Source organism: Schistocerca gregaria, chromosome 4 (assembly GCF_023897955.1).
Source record: "Schistocerca gregaria isolate iqSchGreg1 chromosome 4, iqSchGreg1.2, whole genome shotgun sequence".
Taxonomy (NCBI): Eukaryota; Metazoa; Arthropoda; class Insecta; order Orthoptera; family Acrididae; genus Schistocerca; species Schistocerca gregaria.
In genome coordinates this window covers 220,658,235-220,682,804 of record NC_064923.1, presented here as the reverse complement: position 1 = coordinate 220,682,804, position 24,570 = coordinate 220,658,235, and the positions used below count along the sequence as shown (strand labels likewise).

Genomic DNA, 24,570 nt, shown 5'->3' with positions numbered 1-24,570 from the left:
GCTTGCAGCATTATCGGTCAGAAGCGTCTGCTTAACATTTCAAACCACGATATTACTGCGCAATATTATTGACTATCTAGGGGACGCTTAATCCCAAGCTATCCTGTTGTTTTCAACATTCTTGGATGCTTTACTTGCGCAGACACTTTGGCGATACGTTATAAGACACATGTTACACATTATTCTTTATCTAGTGCCTTTAAACTGCTTTTATGGGATGCCCTTCAGCAAATTCTGTACCTTTACTTTTATTTATGAGAACAAACCGTTTTTAAGAACTGTTTATTTAAAAAGATACATTATCAAAAGTAGATTTTAATTTTGTACAAAAGGAACATACCTCTAGTGTTGTTGCTTTTAATAAATGGAGATTTCGTCCAACTCTTAATGCAATAGTGCAGCACTTTTCAAAATAAAGCTACTGTACGAATGATGTCAGGAGTAATGTTACTAAAATCGTCCGGGAACTGTCAGTAAACTTAAGATTAACGCAATAATCCTGGCATTTGATTGCAGAAAATTCATTACTAAAAGGTAATTTTTATTGTCACTTCGCGCATTCCAGCGAAAGTTTGTCTTTCGCGGTCCTATGTGATGTTTGGTACTCTTTGCGCAGTGCGCGAAATGTAGTTGAAATTTTGGCACATCTCTGACATATAAGTGATGAATAGTGTTTATGATATTTGTGTGATAAATGGGTCTATCAACACTAGCCGCTGTGAATAAATACTGGTGATGCACAACTATAGCTTGCGTGCTGTTATCCGAAATTCGGAGTTTGCGAGACGCCGACAATGCGCGGATGACGTGGAGGTGTAGACGCCGTCTGGATTTGTGAGAAGTGTTTTCACTGCAGAATACACGTATAGAAATAGAAAGAAAATGTTCGAAATCACGGATGTTCAAAGTAAGTGAGCCGCACTAAATTTTCTCCAGACAAATGTATGACATTGTGTTATATTTTGTTAATGCAGCGTGAGAGCTTGGGATTGTTTCAAGAACCGAATTATTTGAACAATATTAGAAAAAGTAATTTACTTCTTCCCATCTTATAAATGTTATTCGGCAAAAGAGTCCTGCTTATGAAATGGGTTAATAAAGATCAGATTAGATGCAGTTTTCGTTCCATAGTCCTAAAAATGATATGATTCTCGTTTTCTGGAACATGCCAGAAAGCATAGCATAAACCCAAAACATTTAGATATAATACTGAATTCCTTCATTAGTTGTTAGGAGATGTCGAAATATTCGATTACATTATAGTAAACTGGAACTGCTAATATGTTATATAGGTGTTACATGTATAGGAACATTTTCAGCGCGTTTGTCGTCAGCAGTTAATAGTTAATAGACTTGCATACTTTAAAATGAAAAAAAGACGAAGCTTGCGGTCCAGTTCGTTAATTTCGCTTAATGTTCTTGGAATAAATTATACTATATTTCAGTTTTCCAATTGGAAGCAACAGATTACCTTATTTATCGAATAATCAGTGTTACGAGAAGTGACACATCAGAATATTACTAGGCCTAATTTGTTCTTTCTTTAATTTGCTATTCTGAAAAGTTTCCGCTCAGTTTTTATTACATTTTTTATGAATAATATGAGCTCTTAATACATGTTGAAAAGCTGGTGAAACATGGATATAGTGCCCTGCTGTTAATTCAACTTTCGTATGAAATATTGTTCATTTTCAGAAATTGGTGTTGGTTTGGCCGGTTTCGGGATAGCATTTCTATTCCTTGGCGTGCTGCTCCTATTTGACAAGGGTCTGTTAGCCCTTGGAAATGTGAGTATGTGCGTTTATAACTGTAAGACATAGTCATGCTACTTTACTTGCAGATTTTCCTTGTTTCTCTGTTGCTGATTTGGTATGTGTGTTAATGTGTAAGAATATTAGGAATTGATTTGCTGACTCATTGTATAATTTTGATCAAGTGTTTGAGTATCTTAAAGTGGCAAAACCATTAACTGCTAGGATTGTATAGACTCCTTTTGCAGATTACTGTTAAATTTGTTTTTACGGTGATCATGGGTTTCACGTACATAAGAAATTCTGTACAATTAGTCAGTTTAAAGTTCTATCGAAAGTGTCCAGGACTTGAAACAAATTCCTCTGAAGATGTTTTGTAACAACACAAATCTGGGTGTTGAGTGTGATTGTGATCTCTCAGAAAAACCGATTGTGGTGACACTGATATATAGTGCACTTGACTGTCTGAATTACATTATTTAAGGCTGGTTCTTGAATCTATTTTAGTAGACTTTCATGGGTTAGTTTATGGCTGTCTTAGTCTGCCACTTCAGTTTTTTCATCATCACACTCTTCCCACAAGTCAAACAAACCTGTGACAATTTGTACTGCCCTTCTCTGTATATGTTCAATGTCACCTGTTGTTTGTATTTGGTACAGATCCCACACTCTTCAGCAATATTTTAGAATGGGTCACAAGAGTGGTTTGTAAGCAATCTCCTTTGTAGATTGATTGCACTTCCCCATTATTCTACCAATAAAACGTTTATTACCTGCTTTGCCCACAACTGAACCTATATGATCATTCCATTTCATATCCCTACAAAGCGTTACACCCAGGTAGCTGTATGAATTGGCCTATTCCTATTGTGCCTTTTTGATATTATTGTCACAGGGTACTACACTCTTTCGTTTTGTGAATTGCATAGATTTATTAGGTCTACAACTTTGCTTCTGCTGTTTTGTAATTGACGGCAGTAGCAGTAAATGGGGTTCAGGTGGTTGCTCATAAGTGTAATATAATAAGCTTAGGCATCTGTGAACATTATACCATAAAAATATTAGTCGATTTGTGATTGCATCATGAGGTTATTCTCAATTAAGTATGTCAACTTGCGTACCAATTTCTTGCCATTTGCGGGAAGTTTTAATTTTCTGCTTCAACGTGAAGAAATCTGCGGCTGTGGCTCTTAAAATGGTGAAGGAACTATTAGGGGAAGAACATGCAGAGAATGTTTTCAACACTTTAAGAATGTTGATTTTGATGTCGAAGCTCGGTATGGCAGTGGAAGACAGAACGTTTTCGTAGCTACTGAAACAGACGAAGACAGTCACAGGACATCATTATCGAAAGCAATTGATGCATTTGAGCCGAGCACTGAAACACAAATGGCCACAATACAGTGATAGACATGTAAAGATAATATTGCAGCAGGCCAGTGTTCGACCCCATGTAGCAGAACCTGTCAGAATATACATGTAGATGTTGAAATGAGAAGTCCTATCCCTCCCACCATATTCTCCATACATTGTTCTCTGACTACCACCTTTTTCGATCAGTGGCATACAGTCTAGCTGACCAGCACTTCCGATCATATGGACAAGTGCAAAATTGAATTGATTCATTGATCTCCACAAAAGACGCCCATTTCTTCTGCCACAGGATTCGTATGCTATTTTAAAGATGGGAGAATGTAGTGGCCAGTGATGGGCAATACTATGAATAATAATTTTTTTGTAAATTTTTCACAATAAACCCCCGAACTTCGAGAAAAACAGCGGAAGCAAAGTTGTAGACCTAATACATTTCTGAACATTTAAAGGAAGTTGCCAATCTTTGCACCGCTTTCAAATCGTAGCAAGACCTGATTGAATATTTGTGCAGCTTCTTTTAGACAGTACTTTGTTACAGATAACTGCATCATTTGCAGAAAATCTGAGGCTACTATTGATACTGTCAACAAGGACGTTAATATACAAAATGAAGAGCAGGGGTCCCAACACATTTCTGTGGGGCACATCTAGATTTACTTCTACATCTGATAATGACTCTCCATCTTAAACAATGTGGTGTTCCCTCCCTACTACAAAGTGCTTAATCTAGTCACAAATTTAACTTGATATTCCATGTGATGGAACTTTCGACAGTAAGAATAAGTGTGGTAGTGGGTCAAACGCTTTTCGGAAATCAATAAATACTGCATCTACCTGACTGCCTTATCCAAAGCTTTGAGTATGTCATGTGAGAAAAGTGCGAGTTGGGTTTCACATGATCAGTGTTTTTGGAATTGATGCTAGTTGGCATGGAGGTCATTAAAAGTTAGAGATACCTCATTCTGTTTGAGTTCAGAATATGTTCTAAGATTCTACAACTAATTGATACCCAGGATGTGGGATGGTAGTTCTGTGAATCACTTCTTCTTGTAGATAGGTGTTACCTGTGCCGTCAAGAGGGGCTAACTCAGATGAAAGGGAATGTGGAATCTAATAGGGATTTCATCTGGCCCTGGAACTTTGTAGAATTTTAACAATTTCAGTCGTTTCTCAACACCACTGGTACTAATACTTATTTCATTCATCTTTCCAGTTGCAGGAGGATCAAATTGGGACAATTCTCCTGGGTTTTCCTTTGTAAAGAAACCTTTGAATAGAGGGCTATGCATTTCAGCTGTTGCTTTGCTACTCCCTGTTTCAGTTCTTGTCTCATTCGCTAGCAACTGGATCCTATATTTGGTATCACTAACAGCATTTTCATACAACAGAATTTCTTTGGGTCCTGTGAGAGATCAATTGACAATATTTTGCTGTAGTTGTCATTGATGGCATCACGCATTAGTCTCTTGACAGCCAAACATGTTTCATTCAGCGTCTCTCTGTCTGTAGTCCTACACTTTGCTTTTCATCTATTATTCAGTAATCTCTGTTTCTTTAGAAGTTCCTTTACAGTGACTGTATACCATGGAGGTTCCCTCCCATTATGGACTTTTCTGCTGGGCACATATATATCCGGTGCTTGGTCAACTATTCTTTTAAACTTGAGCCCTATTGAGATCTGCCACTACTTTTTTTATATTTTTTTTATCTAGTTTATGGGGTATGTATATAATTGCTTCTTCAGGGAAGAGGGAAGGAGAGGGAAAGACGAAAGGATGTGGGCGCGCGCACACACACACATCCATCCACACATACACAGACACAAGCAGACATTTGTAAACGCAAAGAGTTTGGGCAGAGATGTCAGTCGAGGCGGAAGTACAGAGGCAAAGATGTTGTTGAGACAGGTGAGGTATGAGCGGTGGCAACTTGAAATTAGCGGAGGTTGAGGCCTGGCGGATAACGAGAAGAGAGGATATACTGAAGGGTAAGTTCCCATCTCCGGAGTTCTGACAGGTTGGTGTTAGTGGGAAGTATCCAGATAACCCGGACGGTGTAACACTGTGCCAAGATGTGCTGGCCGTGCACCAAGGCATGTTTAGCCACAGGGTGATCCCCATTACCAACAAACACTGTCTGCCTGTGTCCATTCATGCGAATGGACAGTTTGTTGCTTGTAACCGCCCCCCGGTGTAAAACCTGTCCCATGCACCCTCCCACCACCACCTGTAACCCGGAAGGTGTACACGATCAAAGGCAGAGCCACGTGTGAAAGCACCCATGTGATTTACCAACTGACCTGCCTACACTGTGAAGCTTTCTATGTGGGTACAGGATGGGTCTTATTGCTCAGTGTCTTAGCAGTACTGACTGGAAGACTTTGTTGTTTGTAACATGTGTTGTGTATCAGATTAGTCCTGTTTCATATAGAGGTGAAGCTACATTAATAACTGCAGCTCAGTGATAGGTGAAACAGTACTGACTAATTCAGCTTCTTACTGGTGTTTATTGCATAGTGAGTCATAACGTGTGGGGAGCAGAGATGCTGACGAATAAAGAATTGAGTTACAGGATAATGAGAAATGAGTATGTTAGTACTTACAAAACTTTAAAGCCACTCTTATCTGGAACTTGCCCTTCTTTCACTGCAACATTGTGTGGTACGGAAAGTTGTCAAAAACGATATGTTTTTATGCTACAGCCCCCTACAAACCAGCAACGCCGTTGAGAGTCTCAGTCCAGAAACAGCTATTTCTGCACTGCTGCCTAGTTATCTGCTTAGAGAAGTGTAGTTAAAAGAAGAAAACCCACAAGGAAACTAAGGCAAAAACCCTCTGAAGAAGGGCAAACACTGCTGTGGAACAATGAACAGATTTTTGTAGATAACTTAGTTTTGTGGGTGCTTCCTACCTGCAGCATCATTTCATCAAGCATAGAGAATTCGTCTTGAAGTTTTTCTTATCCACCATCTGTTGTCAGACCTGTTGGAAGGATCTTCACGCTAATGTATTTAGCCAGACGTGGTCACATGTAGTGCCAGTGACATTTATCATCTTACATTGCAAGGTAATATGAGAAGACTGAACAGACTATTTGTATTACTGGTAAACACCTCTGATACTGCAAAATGGCAACAGAGTAGGTAGGCTATGAAAAAATAGCTACTGTTCAGAGTTTCTGCAACTATTTTTTATTGATTGTGGTGTTCAGTTGCCCATACAATGTGATATGAGGTCTCTGTATGCCACAGCCTCATTAACTTTTCAACATTTTAGTGGTGATTGTGGACTCAAAGATGAAATCTGCTTTCTTTATATAAAAAAGGGTCACTTTCTGCACTAGACACCCCACCAACACCATCAGATGCTTTCTGCAAAATGGGAAGATGTAAAAGGAAGCTTGGCAAGTAGTGTTTTTGCTCATTGTTCACCGTCCAGACTACTTTTCTTGGTTGTCACTCTGGTGCAGCATTGATCATAATTTTTGCTACTGTCATCTGAAATGGGATTGGTGAACTTTTACATTCCCTGGATTCCACAGGCCTTAACACAGCTGAAGTCATATCCAGTTTACAGTGAAATTCTTGAGATGGATTATGTACCCTCCCTTAGGCTCACAGTGTGATCTGGCTGAAATTCAGCTGTGTGAGTAATGCATGTCAATACCACTCTGGTGTGTTAAAAATGGACCAGCATAGTATGGTGCTCAAAACGACATACCCTGTTGAGTGACTTAAAAGCAGTTGTTTTAGGTTCAGTGTAATCTTAAACTAAACCTATGTGGTTATATTTTTTTCCACAGCATGATATAGCAGATTGTTTTTACTGTCCTAGTTATCTGTGCCCTAAGCAAGTGTGGTGTTCCTAAATCACATTTTTAGATATTTTCATTTTTCATTTTTAGTGGTGTGATTCAAATAAGAGATAATGACACCCCTGTTACTTCTGGAATCAGCTGGGTTTCTATGTGTAATTTTGTGGTATGGGTAGGTGAGTCATTCTGCAACGATCCCACAAACACTAATAGTGTTAACATTGTCTTCCTCTTTTTCCCAGGTGATGCAAATATGATCTTTTCATTTTTTCCACTGTAACTAATTTGGAAATGATGAAAGTGCGAAGAAGACGAATCGAGTATTTAATTTGTTAACATACCTTCTACACAGCATTACCAAGCAGAGAAATGTAGTTCAGTTAATGATTTTTGGATGATTTTAAGAGAAATTTGAAACCTGTGTATCTGCTTCGTTTGGTTCTGTTGCTTTGAGCTATGGTTTTAATTGTTCTTAGCATTATTGCATACGGTGAAATATTATGTAGGTCCTATAGAAAATGCGTACTTCAAATACGATAGCATCAGTGTTACTGAAATTATGACACATAGCAGACCTAATAATGAGACGAAAGAAGTTTAAAACAACTACTTTGTTCTTCAGAAAAAGGAAAAATACAAAAAGCAAATCAGAAAAAAATTAGGCCACCTGGACAAACGACATCAGATTCTTATCTGATGACAGCATATGCCCTGCAGATAGTAGATATACTGATAAACTGTTATCATCCATCAAAATATAGCATATTGGCATAGCACCACAGCATCATCTGTGCCTGCCCTTAGATAGGGAATGGTAACAGCTAGAAGACCAGTGTGGTACAAACATGTAAAGCAATCGAGCCACACTCTGCTTCCTACAGCCTACTGAGAAAGTTTGAAAGCAGTCAAATAATGGTCTTCTCAGTAATGAGATGGTTCTTTTGGAGAATTGCCACACAAGTTGGACGTGCTGGATCAGTTGTGCAATGGTGCTGGTATCAGTGGTCAGGTGAACAGTCTCACACTTATAGATGAGGTCCTGGTCATCCACACAGCACAGGTATTGCAAGGGCAGCAGTGGCAGATTGTACAGCTACAACACATATAAGAGGGCTTGCGAGCCCAGGCATGTCAACATGAGCTGTTGCGAACTGCTTACTAGCAGTGGACTCCAGGCATGCACACCTCTAGCCTGTCTCCCACTCATGCCACAGCACCAATGTACACGACTTGACTGGTGCCATCAGAGGATCACTTGGAAGATGGAATGGTGTGCTGTGGCCTTCAGCAATGAAAGCAGATTCTGCCTGCAAGCAAGTGATGGTCAATTGCACAACCTAGGCCTGGTGAGCACTCTCTCATAGATTGCATTCGTCGGTCACACTGGCCCCACCGCAGGCCTTGTGGTCTGGGGTGCAATAAGCCACAGCTCTTGTTCATCTTTGATGTTTCTGGAAGGGATGCTAACCAGTGCGCAGCAACATGCCTCGCCAGCACAATCTCCAGGCATGTCTCCAATCAAACATTTGTACACTCTTACAGAACAAAGTGGACAGGTTGAGCAGGCATGTCTTACAGAACTAAAGAACCGGTTGAACAGGCATGGTATAATGCATCCCAGGACAGTATTGGCCATTCGTACGATCAACTGGATGCTAGTCAGTACCTGTACTGCCACTCGTTCAGGCTACGTCATGTACTAATTGCGTGTTAGTGATGTCGAAATGTAGTCATTTCATGTACCCCTTATGCAATGTTGCGGCAATAAATATAGAGTGGATTGGAAACCTCTAAAAGGATGAACTAATTTTTTCTCCCCGTTGTGTAATATAAGGGAAAGGAACCCTCGGTGCACTCCAAAAAAACATTGTAGGGAGTAGAGAATGTAACAAGTAATGTCTTCATTTAGTTTTGTATAGTTTATACTATAGTGATAATATATTCAAAATAACTTCTATCAGCTTGTAGAAGAAGAAGAAGAAGAAAATAGAGACAAAGTAATCATAATATGAATGAGTGTAAATAACGAAAAGTAGTAGTGTATTTTATAATGTGCTGCTTTTCTTGGCATTTCTTGCAGTTTTTTGAGACTAAAATTTTAATGGAAATTTATTATTAGTAATATCAATTTTTCATTTTTATGTTGCCTCAAATTACTTGTAACTATTGTAATGGACAGCTTTTACATTGATATTGGTGAAAAGTAAAACACCGGTGTTCGCCATGTTACTAGCAGATACTATCAGCAAGCACATTTCTTTTGACAGGGTAGTGACTTTTCTGAAAAAAATACGGAAAATTGGGAATTCAGGGAAACTGAATTGCTGGAAATTCCCCTAGGGAGAGTTGAACAGTTTGTTGATGGAAAGAAGAGTTCAGAGGAAATTTGTTTTGAATTGCTTGAAGACTCTGATTCAGAAGTAATCTGTTGTGAAGTTGTGTAAGGAAAGTCTGAGAAGAGCAATGAAATAGTGTGTTTATCACTTGTCAACTCGGGAATCATCATTATAGTTCCTGGCTTGTCGGGCTCCAGGTCAGTTATGCATTGCGTAATTGTGGGTGTGACAGTGTGTAAGGTGTGCGTGAGAATCTATCGTGTAGCAGTGAATTTGTCATTCCCACAAATGCAAAGGCTTCTTCCTAATTCTATATAAGGTTTAAAAATGGATCTAAATTTCAACACACATATTGTAGCTCACATTAAACATTTAAGCTTCAGTTCTTTTTTTACTAATTTCAGTGCAAAGTAGTACTTTACCTGCTTTATTGCAATGACACGCTGAAGGTTAACTGTGACTATAATGTGAAAAGTGTCTAGTCTGAAACATGATACATCTATGCTATCGATGTCTATTGGTACATTACAGCTACAGCAGTTTGAAGCATGTTGATGTGAGGCTTCCTCATAGCCTTGAGGCTTTCATACAGTGACACAGGATGGCATGGAATGTTGACAGAAAACTATAACAATGAATTTTCCAGAGGCAGGAAGAGCCTCTAACTTACAGAGTTAATGATGAAACTGTAAATCCTAGCTGAAATCGTCATAATCGCTAACAAGTGACATGGTAGTTAAAAAAATATAATTTGCTCTGAAAATTAGTAAAGTAAAATTTGGTCCTACTTACAACAAAAATTAGATCAGAGGGAGTTGAGAATTTCAACTTGAAAAAACTGGGAACTCTTTTAGTGCAACGAAGTTGCCACCCTGTTTGACAACAAAGTTTATTGCAATCAAATACTTGCATAAATAATTTCAAGAGCTCATGATTAATTCTTTGTCTAAGGCTGCATTGAAGTACGCTGACTCCTCATTTGTATGTTTCTCCTAGCACTCTACTGGTAATAGCCTTAAACAGTTTAACAGCTGTTTGCAGTTTTATGAAGATCAGTTTAATTTTTCACAAATAATTTCTTTCAACATATTACGATGCAGACTTGAAACATTCTGTGTGAAACTGACTGCAATGAACTTCGTTATTACTAAATTTTCCTTTAATATGTTTTTACTGCTGTCTAAAACTTCCTGGTATAACATTTTGCAATTATCCTTCCATTTGTTACAGATACTTTTCATCTCAGGATTAGCATGTGTGATTGGATTAGAACGGACATTCAGATTCTTCTTCCAGAGACACAAAGTTCGAGCGTCTGTTGCCTTCTTTGCAGGCATTCTTGTTGTTTTATTTGGTTGGCCATTAGTGGGTATGCTGATTGAGACATATGGATTTGTGTTGTTGTTCAGGTTTGTAATCCTAGAAAGTTTATGTGATGTGATTGAATTTACTCCTAGTTGTTTCTACTTAAAGGTTTGAAAATTTGCATGAATTTGTAAATCTTTAAATTTTTATTGTTGTCCTGTTATTTGAAGACTATGATCCAGGAAATAACACTTAAATTTAGACATGTCTACATGCATTAAAACTGTAATTTTTGTACTTTGTCTGTCATAAAAGGATTTGAATTAACTTGTAAGTAAATGCTAAGTATGGTGCCATTTCAAATTGAAACATGGTATTGATTAAATATTGCATAGGGGCTGTTATTGACTAAATATGTCGATTTATTGGAAGCTGGCCGGTGTGGCCGAGCAGTTCTAGGCACTTCAGCCTAGAACTGCCTGACCGCTATGGTCGCAGGTTCGAATCCTGCCTTGGGCATGAATGTGTGTGATGTCCTTGGGTTAATTAGGTTTAAGTAGTTCTAAGTTCTAGGGGACTGATGACCTCAGATGTTAGTTCCATAGTGCTCAGAGCCATTTGAACCTTTTTTTTTATTTGTTGGAAAAAGTTATGAAACTTAATTTCTCATATTATTGTGGAACATTAGTTTTTACTGTAACGTGTTATATTGAGGTTCTTAAGAAGCAAAGAGAGAAGACTGGGTTTGGGGAAGACGAGATTAACTGTTACTTGGTACATAGTGCAAGATGAAATGTTCTTGGCCGAGCACTGGTAACAATATAATTTTGTTTTTATTATGTTTCTGAATGTGTGAAACAACTTAAGTTATTGTGCAATTAAAATAACATGTGACTTTTGACAGTTCTATGCAAAGCAGGAAGAGAGGAGGTGTGTTGTCAGCTTGCACTGTGCACACCTTGCCTACTTTCAGCATGTGGTTGTTAATTTGCCATCAGTGAAAATTTTGAAAATGCTATGATATTATGATGTAAGGGGCATGCCTCCAGCGGAAGAATCGCTGTTCTGTTCCACAGACCAGGAACTATGCATGGAGCAGATAGAAATGAGCTTCACTTCAACCTGTTTTTCCAGCAATGCCTCTTGGATCCGTGTTTATGAAAGTACATTCTTGTTATGACTCAGCTGGGGAAGAACCGTGTGCAACAGTGGACAATAGCTTCTGTCCTGCCACTTTTCCCTGTTGGTGCTCTTGTTATTCCATAGCTCGCTAATGTGCTCTTCCAGCCTCAACACTCCTTACCAGCAAGTGTTATGACATGAAGTTCAGCCAGTTGCTGCAGAACGCTGTCGACTGTTACTACCTTGAAGCGGATGGAGAGTTTATGGTTTTAAACATGCAGCACTTTTCAATTCAGTGGTCTGGAGTTCAAAAAATTCAGCTTTTTGTTAGCTCCTGTAGCAAAGGAAGCTGTCTGCTTCATTACATCTGATGGGAAATATTTACACATGAAAGCACTAAGCAGTATGAGATGGTTTTCCTCACTGTTGCATAAAAAAAAGAAAAAAAAGTAAGCTGCTTTTTCTAGTTCTATTGATATGTGCATCTCCAACTGTTCTCATACATCACAAACTCGCAAGTGTGGGAGAGTGCTTGCCGCAAAATTCGACACTATGTTTAGCAAATTCTTGAATTAATGTGATGTCATGGGACTGTATAAAATCCATTGATTGAGATTTATATACATTGGTTGAAATCAGATGTGTGCATGTTTAAGAGGGTATTTCCTTCAGTAATTTTATTAAGACCTACCCACTTAGACCGATGATGAAAGCTTTACGATATTCAGCTGTGTATCTGAAAAAAAAGTACAAAATCTTCCATGAGGATGCTTAGTTTAAAATTTTCTTATGTCTGATTGATTGATTCTTAAGTTTATTTAAAAGTGATTTACTTATGGGAAATTTAAGTTCTACCTTTATAAGAAAATACAGTTTGAAAATCTGCTGGTAATGCTGACTGTTTTCTGAATCTTTCTCTTGGGGATAAACTTATAATACACCAAAAATGTTGACTGCAAACTACTGATGAATTTTACAGTGTATTTGGCGTGAAGTTTTCTCAAGAAACCACACATTACCAAGTATTTCTATGGTCATTATCAACTGGAAATTTGCAGTAACTAATGCATCTGTTTTTTTTCTTTCTCATTCTTACACAGCGGCATACAGCAGTAAGACAGCTGTAACAAATAATGAGTATATTTCAGATTTTATATGTTACAGAAACATACTATCAACTTACATAGCATCAGCTTACTTTCAGTGCAGATATTCAGCACTGTCTGCCACACACACACACACACACACACACACACACACACACACACACACACACACACACGCGCGCGCGTAACATGAATGCAAATATTACAACAATGATTTCAACATTATAGGCTTTTTAAAGATGACAGCAGTTAGGTGATAATCTCCAAACAAATAAATCCAGCAAATCATATATTACATGTTCATTATTCACAGCCTACACAAGCACACGTGATTTCAACATTGACAGTTCCTTAATCAAGGACTGCCTGGGGTATTGTTGGTGAGTACCACCAGATGTGGGGAAAAAGTTGGATGCTCTGAATTGCTCACTGCCATATGATACTGGAAAGCACTGGGGCTGTTAGAGCATAGTGGGGGCTATGGTTAATCATTCAGGTGTAATGAACACAGCCATTGTCAATGCGTGACACACATTGATGTTTGTCTTGGCAAGCTTGTACTGGCCTCCTCTTGCTGATATGTTAGTTATGTTGGTGATCAACTTCTAGACATGGAAAATTTTTCATTCCAGAATCCAACTCACAGTGACAGTTTTGAAGATTTGACTGATGCCCTGTTAAATAACTCTCCTTTCTGAGATTAGAAAGAAATGTAATGTGTATGTGACTTGTGTTAATAATATCGAACAGATCTGTGCTTCATTCTTCTGGGATGCATCCATCTTAGTTTCCTGTTTTTTTGTAACTTACTTTCTTGCCCGGTGGCTCCACAAGAGAGTGGCCTGTTGTTATTTCGCCACTATAATCTTCCTTGCTTCCTTCCTTCCCTTTTGCTTTCCATTTCTTAGCACCTTGGACCTATGGTTATTAAATGCAGCAACTGTTCTGTCCACTGCTCGTGAAACATCTGAAATTGAATCCCTGTAATTGCACTTGACTTAAAAGTAGTCACACTCAAAAATTAGTGACCTAGTCTGTGGGTTGGAATTTCCCATTCAGCTTGCAATACTACACCACAACTCATGTTGAGATATTTCACACTGCTACTAAAACAATGCTGCTATATAAACTCTTTCATAACAGCATGTGACAAAATGTGAAACTCTTCAATACTTTAATAAATTATACTTCATTATGAGAAATGAGAAACTTGGAAACAATTTCTCAACACAACATGCTACCATTCACCAATGAGATGGCAACATGTTTTTGCTACAGCTGCTGAGCTATTGGTAGCATCAGAGGAGAAGCTGGCTCGTTGTTGTTAGATGGGCAACAGTCGCATGTTCCGTCCACTGGGGCAAACTGTCAAAGGTTGTGAGGTAGTTTAATGACATTATAACTATCAATTTTATCTGTGGAACAGTTTATACGAATTTTAATGTTGTCACGTAGTGTGTTTTTTGTTCAAACTGATGAACTGGGATGTTATGATAAAATTCTTTTTTGTAAAGATTATACCATTTGGAAAGAATGCCAATATTAATGAGTCTGCTGCTTCATTTTTAGCAGTTATAAAATTCATGTCAAATTTCTTTTAAAGAAGATCTGTGTGATAGACATTACAGATATTCAGTCTCAGTGGAAAAATCTAGAAATTACATAATGTGTTATTGGACAATCTGTGGTTAAAGACGTATTTTGTATTGTTGCCAACAGAAACTTGAATAAGAGATACCTCTAGAGTGGAGTACATGGTCTAGAATTAAATTTCAAACCAAGTTATTGTAAGTAAGGCAGTGCAAATTTTGAGCCAAGCAATAACTGAAAGAAATGTGAAATCTTTCAGTTGGCAATCGACACAGTCAAAAAAGATAAAGCTGGGAGAGAATCAAAAAAATTTTAGAATACGGGGTGTGATCACTATTTGCAGTACAGAGGCTTGGGAGTAGATCAGTCCCAATCACCTGAAGTGTTAGGCAGTGCTTGAAAGCATGAGCCATCTCCAGTGGTGGTTTGCACACCACACACTGCTGTTGACACTTACAGTGGAGGTTGCCACCAGATGGTGGTGATGTCTTCTGTAGCATTTAGAGTTCTTCATTGTTGGAGCCCCTTTCATATCCACCAGGGATACCAGAGTGTAGAAAATAGCTGTGTAATGGAAGAAAAATTACAGTACTGTTTGAATGAAGGGGTAACAGTGAGACAGCTTCTTGCAAGTGGAAGCCACAATTGTTTTTTAATTGGCTTTTCGCCAGAATCTCACAAATGTTTGCAATGTTTCCATATGATTTTCTGTCAACGAGATTTGGGCCTACCACCTTATATGAGTAAGAAAATGGCTGTCCTTCTTCTTCGAAAGATTATGATTAATATTTCCTGTGATGCAAAACAGATTCTTGTTTACTAGCTACCTTCAAAAATAACAAACAAATAGTACCTGTAGTTTGGGCTAAGGTTGCTGATCTTTAAATTAGACAAAAGTACTTGATACGTGGCCAGCTGTCAGTGATTACTTGGGCAGAGGAAGGACTAGGCAATGGGAAATGGAACATCATTCATAGCAAAATAACACAATTTATTTGAACTCTCACTGGTGTGATAAATAGACAGAGTAATTATCCAACAATGCAGTTACAAAGACCAGGTGCTTCTGGAGAACAATAGCCCTGCCTCCCCCCGGTGACACACAGACCCACTAGTCTGTAGTCTGGACATGCCACACCACACACTGGTCATGTACTGCAAGTGCCGGGAACTTTTAGAAGACCTATACAAGGTGTCTTAACACAGATGTAACGAATGCAAATACAAAGGGCAATCGGACTGTTAATTGAACAATTTAAATAAATAAATAAATAAACAAACAAATAAGTAGTCCACAGATTAAATCATAGCTTCTTTGTTTTTAGTGTTAACATGATGACACAGAGTAAAAATAATCTAGTTTTCTAGAAGCGGTACTATATAGTAGAATTTGATTAATTCGTGGCTGTTAGGTTTGTGAGATAATGACTCGCACCTGCAGTTGTTTGAATGAGCAGTAACAATTTGGTAATGTTAGAGACAGTTTGCAAGACAACAATAATTTCTTAGTGCAGACAGAATTTGCTCACCAGCAAACAGACCACAATTAGTGAAACAAATTATTATTGTGGCACAAAACTAGTGTCAACCCAGAAGTAAAACTACATGAGAAAGTCCAATAAACATTTGGTCCAGAATACCAGCACAATTTAAATAATCCCAAAGGCTTATCTTTAAATACAGAGAACAAGAATAAAACACATTAGAAAAAGTGCACCATGAGAGACTGAGCTGCACTGCTGATCAAGGCATGCCTAATTCTTGGAAAGAGGCACAGGTCACACTAGTCTACAATAAGGATAGCAGAAGCGATCCACAAAACTACAATCCAATATCCTAGAGATTGATTTGTTGTAGATTCTTTGAACATATTGTGAGCTTAAATATAATGCGGTATCTTGAACAGATTGACCTCTTCAATGCCATCTAGCATGGATTTCAGAAACATTGATCACTTGAAACCCAACTCACATATTTCTCACATAACATACTGAAAGCTTTGGATCAAGGCAGTCAGGTTGATGCTATAATTCTTGATTTCTGAAAAGATTTGACTCAGTATCACACCTACGCTTACTGTCAAAAGTACAATTGTATGTGGGTATCAAGTGAAATTTCTGACTGTACTGAGGACTTTTGATAAGGAGGCCAGGTGTTATCTTGGATGGAGAGTCATAGCCAGATGTAGATGTAACTTCGGGTGTACCCCAGGGAAGTGTGTTGGAACCCTTGCTGTTCATATTGTATATTAATGATCTTGCAGGCAATATTACTAGTAACCGCAGGCTTTTTGCAGATGATGCAGTTATCAGTAGTAAAGTACTATTGGAAAGAACCTGCATAAATCTTAAGTCAGACCTCGATAAGATTTCAAAGTGGTGCAAAGATTGGAAACTTGCTTTAAATATTCAGAAATGTAAACTTGTGCACTTACAAAACAAAAAATGTAGTTTGATATGATTATTATATCAATGAGTCCCTGTTGGAATCAGTCAACTCATACAAATACCAGGGTCTAACACTTTGTAGGGATATGAAATGGAATGATCACATAGGTTCATTTGTCAGTAAAGCAGATGGTAGAGTTTGGTTTATTGGTAGAATGCTGGGGGGGGGAGTGCAGTCAGTCTACATAGATTTCTTGCGACTCAGTCTAGAATATTGCTCATGCGTGGGCCCTGGGTTCGATTTCCAACCAGGTCAGAGATTTTTCTCCACTTGTGGACTGGGTATTGTGTTATCGTCGTCATCATCGTCGTCATCATCGTCGTCATCATCATCATCATCATCATCATCAACACCACCACACACGATGCCAAAGTGGCGTCAAATAAAGACTTCACCCAGCAGCTCATCTCCCCGAAAGGAGGCTCCTAGCCAACAATGCCATACACATGTAGGCAGCTCAAAAAATAGATGCATATTTAACTTCAAAAGCAGCGTATTTGTCAGCCTTGAAGGCTTTTTATTTTGCCCCGATCATAATTAATGGGATTAGCCTGCAGCGTGATAGGCTGTATATTATGTATTCTTTTGTGCTACTTTATGTCTGTAGGTGAGAAAAAAATGTGAACCCTCTTTATATTTATGAACCTGGCACTCAGTTAATTGGAAAAAAAATTGAAAACTATCACTACATTATTCTGAAAACTTGTGTTGGAATAATTAGTTCACAGCAGGAAATTAAGTTTACAGAGTAATATTAATGTAAAACAGTTTTTTGGTGATAATATTTAACAGACATTAAAATATTGTGACAAAGAAATTAATTTTTGTGATACAGGTAACATAACTGTCAACATTTTGAATGACCTCTTTATCTGGTCACAGTTACGTTTGAACAACTTGAAATAAAACTGAGTAGGTGGTAATTTTCATGCCTCTTGATATCACCAGAACACACATGATGAAACAAAGCTCTTTGAAGGGGAGGCTTTTGGTATTCTTTTAGTCACCATTTATCTTTTTCTCTACTAACATGTTAGGTCTACATGTAGTGGATGCTTAAAACATCTTTCTAATCCTTCCATTAAACAGAGATGTGATATACCCACATAATCGTAGTTGTCCCCCCAACTGTTCAGAGGTCAAACTGCTGACAATGCGTAATAGATGCATGACCAGTCTGGTGCACCAACTCCAGATAGTGGCTACTGTGCCAAGTACCTATTGCTATTGTTGGGTGGAATCAGGGTTTGTGATCTGCAATGAAATGGGTCAGATACCCAAACCAGTACCCATGTTGAGATGACCATCTCATCAAAAATTTAATGCTGAGAATTACAACCTAATAGTGTTCCCATATTTGACTTCACTGGAATGGCAGTCTGGCAAGAATAAATGGAATCAGACAGTCCTCAAAGTACCTCGTGCTCAAGAGCAAATAGAAAATCTTCTGCTTAATGAAGCCATTGTTGTTAATCGATGAAAGTATTGAATGCTGATCGATTACTGCCACTCCAGATCAGTTATAAACTATATGTTATACCATTCTTGATCACTCGTAGCAAATTTTGCCCTAGGTCTAATCCTAGACTTCACACTAAAAACTGACAAAGTACTGTGCGTTAACCTGGAGCAGTGCAAAACCAATTTATCTGTTCGTTTCAGAGAGGATCAAAAGATAACAGGTTGATACTAGTGATTTTATTCTTTATCTCATAGGTAATGTTTTCCCTAACAAGTTTAAGACTATGATATACAGGCACATTGCCAACACTTATTCCACTTTCCATAGGAAGTGGTACAAGGGTTTGCACCATGTTCTTCTTTAGATGCCTCAGGTTCATGTGTATGTCCTTTTTGCATTAATGTAAGTACTTATTGGGAGGGGAGGGGGACTGCAGAGTAACATATCATGAGAACTGTCAGACAACTCCCTATATGCATAAACTACCCAGTTATCACTGCACCACCTCTCCTTTGTTTACTGATCATATTCATGAAAGAGAAAAATATTCACTTATATGAAACACTTGACTGCCAAACAACTCATGATGCTGGAAAGAAATATGACAGGATACTCTGTATCAGTAAGACATCACATTCACTAAGACAGTAACAGAACTCGAACCTAATACAATGGCGACAAGGTCTCTTCAACTCCCAACCTCGGCTCCACCTCTATGCTAACATTCTTGTTGAGAGAAAAATACTTCATCCTCATTGTCTCCCCAAACTCATCATCCTAATAGTAGACAACAATGGTACAGCCAGAGTAGCCTCACTTTCCTCTGGTACCACCAGGGAGAAAGAAATATGCTATGGAATTCCCCTCTCTCAGTGAAACAGACCATTGAACCCACACTGTATCATAGTTTATATGACGCCATCGCACTCCACGTAAGTTTGAGCATACAGACACTGATCTTTTACTACGCTTCCAGTCACCTTTACCTCCTTTCCCCATTGCTGCTTTCTCAGACCCAAATTTGAAATTTATTGGTATTGTAGTGACTACCACGGTCACCTGTCTGAGCTTTGCCAATTTGTGGAACACTGTGTTGTATGTTGGCAGTACAAAATGTGAGGTTTTTAGAAAATAACTCCCAATTGTCACAAAACATCACGACTGTTGCAAAAACCGTCCTAATACTGAGAGGGAATCTGTAGGTGTTTGCTTGGAAAGATTTTAAGATCCCTTCAGTGACTTAGTACCCCTAAACATCTCATTAGAAGCATTAACTGTCAGTATTCGTTTGTCTTTAAGGATGGTGATATGCAACATTTATATTCCTCCAGGTAAAGAAGCAACCTGGTAGAATAAATATCCATGCCTTCACTTTTGCTAGAGTCCTCCAGTGACCACAATCCTTCCTGTGGGGGAGCAGTAAAAGTGTGCACATCATCATCCAAAGTGTCGACAAAGCTCTGCTGCAATTGTGTCTTCAGGCTTTTGTTCCCAGATGTCTAAAGCAGTTTCCAGCATATTTCTCAATGGTGGCAATAGCACTGATCATTTCGTGATTCTGAACTTCCTGTTGTACGGTTGATCAACTTCATTGACTCCACTTGAAGGGAGGGAGGGGGGGGGGGGGGGGGAGGAGAGAGAGAGAGGGAGAGAGAGAGAGAGGAAGAGAGAGAGAGAGAGAGAGAGAGAGAGAGAGAGAGAGAGAGAACCTTTCCATATGCAGTACCTGGTACCATATAAGGCACGTTTAATGACTGCGAATTACTTGTTGCTCTAGCAGCATATACTCACATTTTCCAGATCTGATAAAAATTCACAAATGACTTAAGCAATAATTCTGAAAAATGACATATTCAAGATTTTATAATTATATTTGGTGAAAAGGAAAATATCATTTGGAGTAAAGAAGAGTATTATAATTTCTATCATGAATCCAGGAATAATTGCAGTCTGATGTGGTTACTGAATGGAATATGTATATTGTTTGACACAATTCTTAGTTAACAACTGTGTTAGTACCTGGAAGCTAACAGACAGTTCCCAGATTTCAAGTTACTTTTGAGAGATCTGTTCCATTACAGACCATTTGTTTTGGCTGGAATCTGCAGTTTGAAAAGATCCTGTACTGTTGCTAACACCTGTTTGCTGTGTTCTGTGATATGCTAATGGTAATTGATAATACCTGGATTTTGGGGGTTACCTACTAATTATTTTTGACTGACTCCATCCGCTTGGGTCGTTACAACTGTCGAATATAGATGGGATCACGTGGCGATGAGATTTCGGTGCTACCCTCTCCATAGTTGAAATTAATACCATGGCTGCTGTGGGACCCACAGTTTCACATCACTGCATGTGGGAGACTTTTGTCTACGGTACAGTCTTTTATCTTTGTACACTGTGGAATGCTGATTCCACAGAGTTGTAAACATGACACAGAACTATTCTCTGAACTGTGAATATCAGTATTCTCATATAAAAATCATCATCACAGGCTCATGCCTGTGCATCCTCGCACTGAGGTTTCTGTAGGTAACAGGTTACTCAGTCATTGAACAGATCTCTTTGTTAGATCTTCAATTGGCAGTAATTTAATGTGATAACCAAATCAAATAAAATTATCATCACACTAGTTGTTACCCCCCGGCTATGCTCGCATGTCAGTAGTTTTGCTACCATGATCACTGGCGAGCAAGCAAGCTACTGTGTGTGTGTGTGTGTGTGTGTGTGTGTGTGTGTGTGTGTGTGTGTGATTACATCAGTTGCCCTCAAATGTCTGCCAGTTTTTCACAAGATCATAGTTTGATCTGTGTCTCACTCTCCCGCATCCCAAGCTGTCTCAAAGTAAGATTCGTCATGTGCAGTGTGCAGCATTTCTACCAAGCTGCGCATCCAGAGGGGCATGGTCATAGCTTCTGCGCATTGTGTTGTTGAAGTAGCCATACAGCAGGGTTTCCCAAACTGTATCCCACAGAACACTTGCGTTCTGCAGGAAATGAACCTGCAAATTCTTATCTGTTAAGGCCTTTCTTAAGGGACTGAAAGCGTGATGATTGAATGGGGAGAGATTAGAACTATAGAGCAGGTGTTAGACTGTCTCCCACTTGAGTTGACGTATCTTCTGTATTATGGCATTTGTTATAAGAGGACATGCTTTATCGTGACACAGCACCACCACTTGTTACACCATTCCGCAACAGTGGTTTTCAACAGATGTGCGTCCCATACATATTCTTCATTCTCCAATGGACCTGTTTGGACACATTTGATAATAATGTTTCCATAGTCTATTGTTCCTGCGTTTACTGCACACTCATTGGAAAGACACGAATGCCACACTTATCCTTTGCATACATGTCGCTGCTTATATACCTGCATGTCATATTACATTCCATAAGTGCTGCAGCAGTACCCTCAGATTGAAACTTATTGATCGTCCCTCATAATTTTTTAAAGTTTTTTTTTTTTTTATGATTTTCGTGTGGTTAGTTATTAAGGTAATTACTAAGCAGAACAAGTTTCCTAATTTTTTTTATTTAACAATATTTACCTTCAAAATAAACAAGCTATTCCATCAAAGTACCAGCATTCTCAGTGATCGGTCAGGGAACACCTGCTACACATTACATAACACAAAAGTGTGGAATTATGAATGAAAAAAAATTGAAGATTTATAAGTACTGTATTCATTGCTTTGAATATTATCAGGTAGTATATGTCAACCAATAAAAGCATTTTCACAGATATGATAGACCAAAAGCTGAAAAATAAATAGTGTTTTCAAAGAGTAAATAATTTCCCTAATTGCAGAGGCATAGTCTAGATATAGTGGCCCCCAGGGGCTCAGCATTCACTTGCTGAGTACGGGCTTGGCGACCCCGGGGTCCTGAGCTGGGGACTGGTCTGCGCCGCAAGTGTCCTGTCACCGTAACCCCCTGACATGCTTCAGCGACCACCGTACGGCGCGTCGGTGAAATGTTGTGTGCTGCGGGGAATGGTAATCTTGGCTTGACCGCCTGGATTGCGAGGAAGGCCAACCTCTATAAAAACCCCTCAATCTTTCGGTGTGCTCCGCGCCTAGAAGATGCATGGCTGTTGGGGTGGAACAGTCGCAAGCGGGTAACCTCTGGGGCACCTGCCGCACCCCAGTTGTATAAGGCTTACTCAGGCACGCGGGGCTCTGTCTGAGCGGACTTTTAGTTCCCTAGCTGCTCGTGGGACCGCAATGGACCCTTCGACCTCTACATTTCCCCCTACCAGTGGCTTGGGTGGGCCGCTGGTAGGAAAACACACCCCATCGAAAAAGCGGCTACGCGCTGCGAGTCCTCCAGCACCTGGTGTTGCTAGAGATTTAACAGAATGTAGTAACGGAGCACATGCTGATAATCAGAATGTGTTTTTGATTATTAAAAGGAAGGAGGGTAGCTTTGAGAGGGTTTCTCCCTTTTACATCCACAAGGGTCTTGAGGGAATTGCAGGAACACTGAAATCTGTAAAGCGACTGCGCAATGGGACTCTGTTAGTTGAAACTTCTAGTTCCCGTCAAGTCGCTGCCCTTCGGAAACCAAATTGTCTAGGAGAGTACGCTGTTGAGACCGAGCTCCACTCCACTTTGAATTATAGTAAGGGTGTTGTGACGTGTAGGGACTTGGTGGATATCCCCATAGACGTGCTAAAATCTGAGTGGGCTGACGAAGGAATTGTTGACGTGCAACACATTATGAAACGAGTCAATGGGGACCTCGTCAAATCTGACTCGTTTATTCTCACATTCAGTTGCCCGAGACACCCAGAGCATGTTAAAGCGGGGTTCTTACGTTTGCCCGTACGGCCATATTTCCCCAACCCAATGCGCTGTTTTAAATGTCAGTGCTTTGGGCATACTACGTTGGGGTGCAATGAGATAGCCACTTGTGGTAAATGTGGTCAGCCTGCCCATGACGGAGCCGATTGTTCATCGCCTGTGAAGTGCGTGAATTGCTCTGGGAGTCACCCTGTCTGGAGCCGGATCTGCCCCATCTATCTCGAAGAACGGAAGGTACAGGAGATTAAAACATCTAAGCGCATCCCCTATGGTGAGGCCAAGAAGCTCTTTAAGGCCATGCAACCTCCTGTGTTTTCAACACCTTTCGCTTCCGCTCTCAAAAAACCGGTACAACTGGCCACTGTTGCTACACAAACAGAGGTTGCTAGTGTTAGCACTAAAACCTGCGCTTGCCAGTGCACTTGTGCTGCTGCGGTTGTTTTGCAATCTGCGGCTCTCCCCGCTACATCGGACAAGGCCGTGGTTGCTGACATTGAGGTACTTCCAGCCTCCCCCCATATGGCGCCTTCTGCCCAGGCGAATCAACCTCCAACTGTTGACAAGGCTCTGCATTCCAAGCCCCCCAAGACAAAGCCTCAGAAGATGAAGGTTCTGCCACCTGAGGAGACTAGTCAGCGTCGGTCCGATGACGAGGCCATCGTACTGTCTGACATCTCCCGTGGGTCGTCATCGGAGCTTATGTACATTGATGTCGACCGGGGGCGATCTTCTCGCCCTAGGAATAAATCTCCGGCCAGTACGGTCTCTCCTCCAAAGCACAGAGGCAGGGTGAAAATTCAGCCACCCTGATCACTGGCTCCCATATTACAGTGGAACCTGAATGGGTTCAGGACGCATGTGGCCGAATTACAACTCCTTATACGAGAGTGCCCCTTGTGCTTATGTCTCCAAGAGACACATTTTCGGGCCACTGATTCTCCTTCTTTACGCGGCTATACCGTATATCGAAAAGATGATCTGACGGGGCAAAGGGCAAAGGGTGGTGTTGCGGTTTTTGTCCGTGACATGCACCCATCATCTGAGCTCCCTCTCGTCACCGACTTGCAAGCAGTTGCAGTTGACATTCTTGTGGGTCGGAGGCTCACAGTCTGTTCTGTTTATTTACCACCTCCGGATGCGATAGACTCTGAGGCTCTCACGGACCTTATTAGCCAACTCCCCCGCCCATTTCTTCTTCTGGGGGACTTCAACGCTCATAATGTCTTATGGGGCTCTCGGACTACTTGCCCCAGGGGTCGCATTCTGGAAAGCGTCATGATGTCTGAAGAACTGTGCCTCCTCAACTCTGGTGCTCCCACTCATTTCTGTACTGCTTCCGGATCGTCATCAGCTATTGACCTTTCCTTTTGCTCTCCAGCACTCGCGGATTCTGCTCTGTGGGAGGCTGCAGCTGACCTCCATTCTAGTGACCATTTCCCCCTCTGGATTCGCCTCCTGG

The 24,570-nt window shown here is 39.9% G+C and overlaps 1 protein-coding gene across 1 annotated transcript in view; it reads left to right on the top strand.

Moving 5' to 3' along the window:
* The first annotated feature begins 569 nt into the window (after positions 1 to 569).
* The window catches only part of LOC126267120 (vesicle transport protein GOT1B), a 35,516-nt gene continuing 11,515 nt past the window's right edge, over positions 570 to 24,570 (top strand). Inside the window, exons 1-3 of the mRNA XM_049972035.1 lie at positions 570 to 907; positions 1,696 to 1,787; positions 10,505 to 10,683. Of these exons, the coding sequence (XP_049827992.1) occupies positions 883 to 907; positions 1,696 to 1,787; positions 10,505 to 10,683 (296 nt within the window). The 5' untranslated portion in view covers positions 570 to 882. The remainder of the gene's footprint in view (positions 908 to 1,695; positions 1,788 to 10,504; positions 10,684 to 24,570) is intronic.